This window comes from Neoarius graeffei, chromosome 12 (assembly GCF_027579695.1).
Source record: "Neoarius graeffei isolate fNeoGra1 chromosome 12, fNeoGra1.pri, whole genome shotgun sequence".
NCBI lineage: Eukaryota > Metazoa > Chordata > Actinopteri > Siluriformes > Ariidae > Neoarius > Neoarius graeffei.
In genome coordinates this window covers 26,711,787-26,723,092 of record NC_083580.1, presented here as the reverse complement: position 1 = coordinate 26,723,092, position 11,306 = coordinate 26,711,787, and the positions used below count along the sequence as shown (strand labels likewise).

General features: G+C 40.9%; 1 protein-coding gene across 1 annotated transcript in view; it reads right to left on the bottom strand.

The window, feature by feature from the left end:
* Positions 1-429: 429 nt before the first annotated feature.
* Positions 430-11,306, bottom strand: part of dipk1b (divergent protein kinase domain 1B) — a 40,804-nt gene continuing 29,927 nt past the window's right edge. The window contains exons 3-5 of the mRNA XM_060935733.1: positions 2,856-2,963; positions 1,999-2,142; positions 430-1,320 (exon numbers count right to left, since the gene is read on the bottom strand). Coding sequence (XP_060791716.1) covers positions 508-1,320; positions 1,999-2,142; positions 2,856-2,963 — 1,065 coding nt within the window. The 3' untranslated portion in view covers positions 430-507. The remainder of the gene's footprint in view (positions 1,321-1,998; positions 2,143-2,855; positions 2,964-11,306) is intronic.

Sequence of the window (11,306 nt, the reverse complement as noted above, 5' to 3'; positions counted from 1 at the left end):
CATTTGCACAGTACTATGTAGAACTTAATGTAAACACAGCCAATGTTGGAATACCTAACCCAAATATGTTGGAAGCTAGGAAGTGAGGAAAAAAATTGTAGGCTGTCTGAGGGTCTTCGAAGAATTTTGAGGTCCTCTCAACCCCCTACCTCCCTTTGTTTCTCCAAGTATCTAAGTATCTGTCGGAATAAGGAGTTGAATGTGGGATTTTGGGAAATGGTTTTAAAATAAGCCACATTGCCCTCTATTTTGCCTGGTGCATTAAAGAGATTTCCTGAGGCACACTTTGAAAGAACTTTTACTAAAGCTTCTTTGCTGAAGATTATGGCTAATCTATTCAAATATACATCCAGGAAGAAAAGTCTGTCCCTCATTAGCATCCAATCTACAAAACAATTTGTCACATTCTGCATCAGACTGCTGGTCAATATACTGGAGTTTTCTTTAATTCAGACTGAGGAATTCCTTCCATATTTCTGGGTCGATGTTTCAACCAACCTCTTTTTATCAGGAATACTTGGTGTCTGAGATCTTCTTCCACAGCAGCGTTTTGAGGTTATTTAACATAAGTGAGTGATGCACCTCCATTTGCGAGGCCAGGCCACTCAGTGTCATGCAGGTGCGTAGTTGCTTGTTCAAGTCCTCCATCAAGTCAGATGGTGTTCCAAAGAATAGGAAATCCCTCAGGAGGGCACACACTTTAGCCAGATTTGGTCGCACCACTTCCACATTGCACTGTTTGGCCAGGCGGTCACAAGTGGCTGTGCAGTCGCTCCCAAACGTGCAGTCAGTGTTGACTTGGCAAGCTCGTCCTCTCAGGAATGCCCGTACAGTGGCTTCCGGTACCACACTTCCCAGGTCAGGCATCTTGCAGTCATAGCTGGTGCTGTAGCCCACTCGTTGGGGTGTGGCATCACACATGTAAAAAGTGCCATAGGAACCGTGGAAAAGCTCTTCAACCATTTCTAGCAGACCAATTGCAACGCGAGCACGGCGTGGCCAGGCCGGAGCCAGCCAGTGGTTCAGGGAGCTGCTTAGCGCTTTGGGCACCAGGGGGTGGAGCCAGGATGGTATATTTACACTGAAGAGGGTGCTGTGGGCCACATGTTCTGTAGTGTAAAGTTGGCCACAAAAGCCCAAAAGACGGGGTGCATGCTCTTTATCCTGTAGCACCAGAGTCAAGATAAACTCATTAATGTGCAGCAGAGCCCATACTGACTTTGCTTCAGCTAAAGACACTTTACCATCGGAATTGACATCGGCCAGTGAGACAATGCGCAGCACAAGTGAGCCAAGAGACAGCTGTTCACCCAGACTGCTCTACAGAGAAGCAAGAAAGATAAAGAGACAGACCGAAATAAAGCAACAAAGAAAGACATGGAAAGAGAAAATTATTTTTTCAGTTAGTGTTGCAATGTTATGCATACAAACACTTTACATGTACTATTTTTAGACTATTTCACTTTTCTTGGCAGTTTACTGTACATGCACCATAATATTTCATGCCAATAAAGAAAAACAAGTGTGTGTGTGTGTGTGTGGGGGGGGGGGGGGGGGGATGTCCCATAATGTCTAGCTAGGGGGTATGTAATTTTATTAAAGACTAAATAAAATATTACAGTCAACATTTTGCTTTTAGTTATAGGTTATATATGTAGTTTTTATATATATATATATATATATATATATATATATATATATATATATATTTTTTTTTTTTTTTTTTTTTAAAGTCTTGACCATATAATACAAAAAACATTTGAAATCTAGTTAACAGAGACCCATTGGGTTCAGATCTATGAGTGGAATATTCAGAAACAAGAAGCATTATTCGCTTGAATTTGTATTTGCAGATTGTATGACTTAGGTTTTATACATTGTTGCTGTCAATGCTATGATATTTAAGTTTAATGCTGTGGGTAAATAGTAGATGTAGACAAGTATATGGCAACCCTAGTTTTGTGTAAAAAGAAAAAAAAAGTCTGTGGACAGAAATACCTTGAGAAAAGAGTGCAGCATCTCTCGGAATTCATCCACAGATGTGCCACGAGTAGGTTTATCATACAGACTGGCATCACGCTGAGCATCATGTAATCCGCACTTTACTACCACAGCTTTTTCTTTCCACACGGCACTGTATACCTGCAAAACACATACACATTTGTCTTACAATCCTTGATAAGGACTGACATTTATTAATACCACTCATTAATGATTTGCCACGCCTACATCTAACCCTAACCTTAACCTCACTAACCAACAGAAAACATTGTAAATAAAATCTAAATAAGTTGTAGTGTATATGTTAATGTATGTAGTATGAGATTATGTGACTTTGGTCTTTGGTTGTTTGTCCAATAAGCTGAGCAGTTTTACCTTTTGCAGGTTCAACTTCAAACAAAAGGGCATTTTTCTGTGCTCAAACATCTGAGTGCATGACTAGTAATACTCCAAGTATTGCAAGTAACTGAAAATGTACCTTAGTTAAGCTATTGCCTACATAAATATGCTAGCTGTGTCACTTATATATTTACTTTGCACTCCTTAGCCAAACCAAAAATGTGTTTTTTGATGCATTTTCATGAGGCCTTTGCCTTGCACTTCACTGCATTAATTTTGGCTTGAACCACCAAAAGCAATACTTTTGGGGTCACAGTAACTGAAAGAATGAAGCAGACTAATAATCCTGAGGGAACGCTCACATACTGTACATTAATTATTGCATGTGCATATTACATGTAGTAGGCAGGATATAGTATACTGAAATAACCAAGTCAAAATGAAGCACTGATCATTAGGTGAAGATAAATTATGTTACCTTTTAAATGAATGATATAGGTTGTGAATGTGTTTACCTGGTGTGTAGGCAATGTGGAGAGGCAGTGCTGTAGAGTTAGAGTCTTCTCCTCACACAAAGACTGACACACAGAGCCAGAAATAATTCCCTTTCGATAGTGCTCACACTGACACACACACAAACACACTTATAAGCAAGCTTGTTATTATGTAAGTACAACATACATGATATTATACTTTGACACAACAAAAATAAGCATTGTCTGAATATGTACATTACATTTCAATTTTCATTTTATAAAAGTACAATTACTGAACCTTAAAAATGACTGTTTATTTCACCTGTTCAGACTCAGCAGCATATAACAAAACAAAATCTATGAAACAGAGTTTAACAAAATTACATCTGGCTAATTAAACAAGGGGGCATGACTGAAACACAGGGCTTTTCCCAATCAGCTGTTAGCAAGTTGTGCTCTCCGACTAGCTCTGTGAAGCCCAATGTAAAACTTGAATCCTGCATGCTACACTTCCCAATCGCCATGGTGATTTCTTTCAATCAGATTTAATTAAGGGATGGAAGTCTGCCTAAGTGCAGATGAGAGTTCACTGTATGCATGCACGTGTGTGTATGCTCATTATATAGGGGCCTTTCACATGAGGTTATCATAACTGTGGATTTGTTCATACGGCCATATTGCCAGGCAAGCGTTGTGTTTGACAACAACCGGCACAAGTGTATGCGAGTGATTGTAAGCCCAATTCAGTAAACATCAACAGATAAACCTGTAGAAGTTACGTATAAAAGAACAATGCCAGACACATGTACTGCTTTCGGATGTCATAACAGACGTAGGAATAAGCCTGGGGAAGCACAGTGGTGTAGTGGTTAGCACTGTCGAGGTTAGCACTGTTGCCTCACAGCAAGAAGGTTCTGGTTCGAGCCCAGTGGCCGACAGGGGCCTTTCTGTGTGGAGTTTGCATGTTCTCCCCGTGTCTGTGTGGATTTCCTCCAGGTGTTCCAGTTTCCCTCCCCCACAGTCCAAAGACATGCAATTTAGGCTCATTGGTGGCTCTAAGTTGACCGTAAGTGTGAGTATGAATGGTTGTGTGTCTATGTGTCAGCCCTACAATGACCTGACAACTTGTCCAGGGTGTACCCCGCCTCTCGCCCGTAGTCAGCTGGGAAAGACTCCAGCTTGCCTGCGACCCTGCACAGGATAAGCAGTTATGGATAATGGATGGATGGATAGATAGATGGAGATAAGCCTGGTTTAACTTTGCACCACTTCCTGGTGAACCCAGAAAGACAAGTGTAGCAGCTGGGGCATGGTCAAGCATCAGTTTGTGAATGGAGGGTGAGACCAGGGAAGGTGAGTGGTTAACTGATGAGGCCTGTGGTTAACTGGTGTGTGTTTTTGCAGTGATGATGGAGGGCTGATAAGGAGGGAGAGAACGGAGAGGTGGGGTTTGTCTCCCGAGCGGCGCACCCATGTGTCACGCGTGCGTGCGTGCGTGTGTGTAGCATCTAGTAGACTCCGCTGAAAAGCTTAAAAATACAAAAGAACAAATTTACCACAATTACCCATTTGCCTGTGCTTTAGTGTTCCACCCATTCCCAGGGATGTTTACAATGAGAAAAATGGTGAGCTGCAGTTAAATGGGAAGACTGGATGCCAACACAGCATTCCCATGTGTGTGTGGAGAACATTTTATATCAGGTTAGTATAAAAGGTTAGTTCCTGTTTTACTGCACCTGTTAGAAATAATTTGTAGCTCAAGGCCATTCAGTTAAAATCCCATAGATCTAACCTAGGCATACTCAAGTGAACATTCAACAAGTCTGTAAGTTGGCATAACATTGACAGAACTTTGGTCAAGATAGTAAAGCTTTTAACAGGTAGCATGGTCTGGCACAACTCAGTATAGTCTACTGGTAGACACACAAGCATGTCATACTTAGCAACTCTACTGCACTACAAAAACACATGCCAAATGTATGAATGTTAAAATGTATATCTGGATGTGGGCTTTGGACACGATATATTTTATATATCCACCTGTGTGCAATCAAAGTGTCACATTGATCTGTCACATGATGTCTGTATAAATCAACCTGTTCTAGAAGGGCCCTGAGTCTGCAACACGACTAAGCAAGCAACATAAAAACCAAGGAGTACTCCAAACATGTCAGACAAAAGTTGAGAAGTATGGCTCCGGGTTGGTTTATAAAAAAAATATCCCAAACTTTGAATATCCCACAGAGCACCATTAAATGCATTATAGCATAATAGAAAGGTCACCACTACAAACCTGACAAGAGAAGGCCGCCCACCAAAACTCACAGACCAGGCAATGAGGGCATTAATCAGAGATGCAGCAACAAATACACTAAATATAACACTGAAGGAGTTTCAAAGATTCAGTGGAAATGGGAGTATCTGTCCATAGGACCACTTTAAGCTGTACTCTCCACAGAGTGGGACTTTATGGAAGAGTGGCCAGAAAAGAAAAAAAAAGTAATTGCTTAAGAAAACATGTTGAGTTTGCCCAACAGCATGTGGCAGAGTCCCTAAATTCATGGAAGAAGATTCTCAGGTCAAATGAGACTAAAATTTATCTTTTTGACCATCGTGGGGAAACGCCATGTGTGGCACAAACCCAACACCCTGAGAACACCATTCCTACAGTGAAGCATGGTGGTGGCAGCATCATGCTGTAGGGATGCTTTACATCAGCAGGGACAGGAAAGCTGGTCAGGACTGAAAGAAAGGTGGATGGCCCAGGGCAATTCTGGAAGAAAACCTGTCTGAGTCAGCCAAAGGATTGAGACAGGGATGAAAGTTCATATTCCAGCAGGACAATGACCCTTAACATACTGCTGAAGCTACACTGGCGTGACTTAAAGGGAAACATCTAAATGTCTTGGAATAGCCTAGTCAAAGCCCAGACCTTAATGCAATTGAGAATCTGTGGCATAACTTGAAGATTGCTGTACACCAGTGGTTCTCAAACTGGGGGGCGTGCCTGACACTTGGCGAGTGGGGCGTGTGGTCACAGACCGCTTAGTGGCAAATGCAAGGGGCTGGTTTACAGTTGCACCAACAAATAATGAACGTCTTTGTCTTCAGTCCAGCCAAAGAAAATGGAGAGTTATTATTTGAAATCTCAGCAAGGAACTTTTATAGACACACCTCAAATACATAAGAGATCACAGACATCGGAAACACATCACTGTGCAATCGAGTCGAGCTTGTACCATTGCAGCTTTCATATAGCCCACCTGTTCCCTTACATCCTTCTGGGTAACACTGATGCAGGAGTACCCCCAGCTCTATGACGTTGCCTTAAAAATTCTCCTACCTTTTACGTCAACATACTTGTGTGAGGCAGGCTTTTCAAAACTGATCGTGCTCAAAACTAAGTACCGCAACTGCGCACAGATTGAGGATGACCTGAGGCTGTGTTTAACTAAAATTGAGCCGAGAATTCAAGAACTCTACCAAACAAAGCAGGCTCATGTGTCACACTGAGACATTCGTTAACACTACCTTCGGTAGAGTTTTTTTGCTCGTTCATGTCAGTGTTGTTTTCGTTAACGATGACGAAATGATTTCATTAACGCACCTTTTTTCATGACTAAAACGAGACAGTGATGAGCTAAACATAACTCTTTGATCACGAAATTATGACGAGACGTATCTGTTGTTTTCGTTGACGAGACGAGACGAAAATGTTAGTGGGTTGGCTATAGGACTATCAAAATGCATGGCGTTTCTTCCAACGGTGCGTGCAACGGTGCGTGCACGCGAAACATTAATGTCTGCATCGCGCATATGACGGAGTGTGCGAGGGAGAGCGAGAGACTGTGTGTGTGCCTGTTCATGTAGCGCATGCTAGACAAAGAGCATCCTGATTGGTTTACAGACATCCAAACTCATTTCAGGAAGGTGTTGCGACACATGACTTTTTTTCCCATTAGTGGGGGTATAGACATATAAACATAGACGCTGCCTTCTGCGTAGAATCATACGTCATCCTCGCCGCCATATTGGATGTGGCAAAGTGGAGACTCTTCAACTGTCTCTGGTATAGCGTCTAGACAGTAGCCGAGAATAAAGATGCCTCATTCATGTGCTGCGTTTAACTGTACCAACAGGTTTACCGTCCAAACGAGATCACATGGGATTACTTTTCACAGGTGAGACTAGAAAAATACTTTTCATTGTATTTGGTCATTATAATGTAATTTTACGAACAGATTTTTCTGACTTTGTGGCTAATATGAAGTCTCGCGCATAATAGCCGCTCAGTGAAACCTGTCTCCAAACAACGAAGTATTTCCTTTGTAACTACGCTGATTGTTGTTAGTTGCTTAGCTAACTTTTCACATACTATGTAGGTTTCCCAAAAATAAAGACATGAAAAAGCAGTGGGAGACAGCTGTGCGACGGGAAGGGTTTTCTGCTACTCCGTCATCCATGCTCTGCAGTGAACACTTCAGAACGGAGGATTTTGACAGAACAGGTCAGACAGTCAGGATCAGAGAGGGAGCTGTTCCTTCAGTCTTCAGTTTCCCAGCTCATCTCCATCGGGTAGGTGTATAGTTATAAGCAGTGAGAATTAGATAATACAGTGCCACACTATGATGAACGTTTCTGAACGTATGATGAATGTTTTTAACCTTTCTGAATGTGAAGGAATCAGTGATGTATTTTGTTTTGGTATGACGTTAGAACCTGGCCGAACTCAGTTTGGCAGTCATTCAGAATATTGACGGGTATTTTGCACACTATTTATAACCATCACATTAAAAGTTATATATGTTGTTTTGATGCCTGTTTGTTTCCCAAATATATACGTGTGTGTCATAATGGGTGAATAACAGGCATCGAGTTAAATATTATTGTAGAAAGGGGCTTTATGAAGTTCAGTCCATTTACTTGCATTGGTTTACGGGGAAGATTTGCCACATCCAATATGGCGGACACTCTGACGTATCCCAGCAACGGGCCACCAGCTCAATGCGGCGTCTATGTTTATATGTCTATGAGCGGGGGGGGTGTCACGACACCTCCCTGAAATGAGTTTGGACGTCTGTAAACCAATCAGGATGCTCTTTGTCTAGCATGCGCTACATGAACAGGCACACACACAGACTCTCTCTCACTCTCCCTCGCGCACTCCGTCATATGCGCGATGCAGACAATGTTTCGCGTGCACGCTTTTGCTCTAGATTCCGGAAGATGTTATCCAATTTGCGGGCATCAGAGAGCCACTATCAATATGCGGGAGACTCCCGGAAATTCCGGGAGACTTGGGATGGCTGCACTAGACAGTGTTTATGTAGAGAGCATGCGCACTGGACAGTGTTTATGTAGAGAGCATGTGCACTAGACAGCGTTTATGTAGAGCACATACACACTTCAATCAATCAATCTTTTATTTCAATTACATATAAACATAGACTACACGAGTCTGCAAATAGCGCACTGCTAATCAAAGCAGCCTCATGTTTACAAAGAAAAAATATTTTATATGAATTAATATAATACTTAAATATGTATGAAAAAGATAAAATATACTTGACAAATTAACAACTATTTGGTAACAAAGAAAAGGAGGAGACAATACTTGTTATTCGATATAAAGGTACAGTAATATATCATTCAACAACATTGAAAAAAAAAAATAGAGAGAGAGAGAGAGAGAGAGAGAGAGAGGTATACTTGTCATACTGATAATAATTCATGCATGGTATTAAATAATATTTCAAGTTAAAACTAAGACAAATAAATAAATATATATATAGCTCTTAATTATATATAGAAATAAAGTTATGTAGAAAGAAAGAGTTTGGAGATGTCAACATTATATCCATATCTACTTAAATCAGAAAAAAGATGGTGTCTCACTTTTTTCTTGAACGACAATTTAGATGAAGATCTTATAGAAGTTGGAATCTGGTTCCATACCCTAACACCAACAAGGGAAAATGAGTTCTTTTGTAGATTTGTACGAGAATACTGAGTATATCAGCTCTTGGAGTAAGATGACCTAGTGTTATAAGAATGGATACTAGAAATAGAAGAAAATAATTTACAAATGTTTGAGGGTGCACTTTGATTAACAACGTCATACATTAATTTAGAAATACATTCATAGAAAAGATTTACTAGTAAAATATTGGTTTTGGAAAACAATGGAAGGGCACTTTCTCTATTATCAGCAAAATGGATTAATCTTAAAGCTCGTTTTTGTAGGATTAATACTTTATTTATGAGTTTTACAAGCCTGTCCCCAAGAACTAAGACCATGTGTTAAATAAGGTCAAAGAGCGATATGATGTCATAAGGGTATATAGTGGAATAAAATGTCTAAGCTTGGCCAAAAGGCCAACAACCTTGCTTATTTTGTTGCAAATAAAATCAATATGAGGCTTCCAAGAAAGATTGTCATCGATTATTAAACCCAAATATTTGACATACTTTTTACGTTCAAGTGAAACAAGTTTGTTTTGAGACACTGTTTTGAGAGTATGTTATGCACAACCTGTCAACCTCGATTACAATTTCCTATCTCTGTATTGTCCTAATTTAAAGTAATTATTTTTTTCGACTAAAATGAATGACTAAAACTGGACTAAAACCCTTTTAGTTTTCGGCGACTAAAACTAGACCAAAATTATCAAGGATGGAATTGACTAAAATGTGACTAAAACTAATAAGCATTTCATCCAAAAGACTAAGACTAAAACTAAATCAAAAATGGCTGCCAAAAACAACACTGGTTCATGGTGTTTGTTTGTTAGCAACTTTGCAGGAAAAAAAGTACAGACGGATTTTCATGAAAATTTTATGAGATACATATCTTTGCCCAATGAAAAGCTTAAATTCTGGAGGTGATCCGGAACCGCATCTGGATCCAAAAATTTTTAAAAGGATATAGGGCAAAATTGAATTTTCAGTCTCTGTGTTGTCTAACATTGTAATAATACAATAATACACAACAATAAAAAATAGCCCAATAGTAATAATAATTAAAGCCGCAAGCGGCCTCGACGGGCCCTCGCGCCAGCGGCCAAGGGGGGCAGGGGCATGCGTCCCCGCGAAATACCTTCGACAGCTTCTTCGGCAAGAGACATTACTCCCACAATGGCGACAAAGCACAGAATTGGACACATGGCAACAATAGGGTCTCGCACTGTACGGTGCTCGGGGCCTAATAATAATAATAATAACTAGAAACCATATGCCAAGCAGGCACCTTAATGCGAGAGGCAAAAATCACAACACGTTAGGAGGCGCTATAGAGGCCCTGAGGCCCGCCTGGATCTGGGCTTCTGGTTCTCAGTAGCGGTGGCAGTCTAAGAAAAAGGAGCCACATTTCGTGCGTTGTCGACCATGGCGGAAAAGCATTATGGAATTATTTACCAAAAACCCGTTTTGGAGCAATTGCGTCGGCCAAAAACAGCGCCCCCCATGGACGAAAATTCCCAAAATGTGGTATACCTGACATGGGAGGTAGTAAGAGGGTGGCCGTGAAGTTTGACCAAATTTGAGGAAAGATTGGATATTTTGCCCAAAAATAGCGCCCCCAGTGGCGAAATATCACAGAAATTGGGTAACATGTCAGAAGCCCAATGAGTGATTTGCGTGTGAAGTATGAGCAGTTTTGAGCAATCAGAAGATTTGTTATGAATTTTTAAGCATGTAAAATTTTGCATTGAAAATTGATTGACGTTTAACTTCTGAACGGTTTATGCTACGTGAAACGTATTTAGAAACTTTTGTCAGCCATGTCTGTAGATGATGTGTATCAATTTTGGTGGCATTCCTATGAACGGTCTAGGAGGAGTTGCGCCGTCTTCGTGGCCATGCATTTCGCACAAAAGTGAAAGTACCTCACTTCCCGTTGGGCGTGGCTAATGCATTGGCATTACATTTTTGTCCGGCTTAGTGAGATACATATGCGTACCAAATGGCATGCCACTACTACAAACTACATGGCAACCAGGCACCTTAATGCGGGAGGCCAAAATCACAACGAGTTAGGGGGCGCTATAGAGGCCCTGAGGCCCGCCTGGATCTGGGCTTCTGGTTCTCAGTAGCGGTGGCAGTCTAAGAAAAAGGAGCCAAATTTCGTGCGTTGTCGACCATGGCAAGCGCCCCAATAAGGGTCTTGTAAAGAGTTTGCTTGGCAAGTTTGACAAATCAGAAGCTGCAATATCATTTTTGCCATAACCAGCACCCCCAGGGGCGAAAGTGCACAAAATTTGGTGTAGATGTCAGGTGAGCTATGAAGAGTTTGCGTATGAAGTTTGATGACAATTGAGTAAATAGAAGATGAGATATAGATTTTTGAAGAATAAATTGTTTGGTTTTTCCCATGTCAGTAGGTGGCGCTATGCTGTACATGAGCGATTATGAGTTGGAAAAATAAGTGTCTACAACAGCAACGTACTATCACAAGGTAGTGGTGTGAAGGAAAAGCATTATGGAATTATTTAC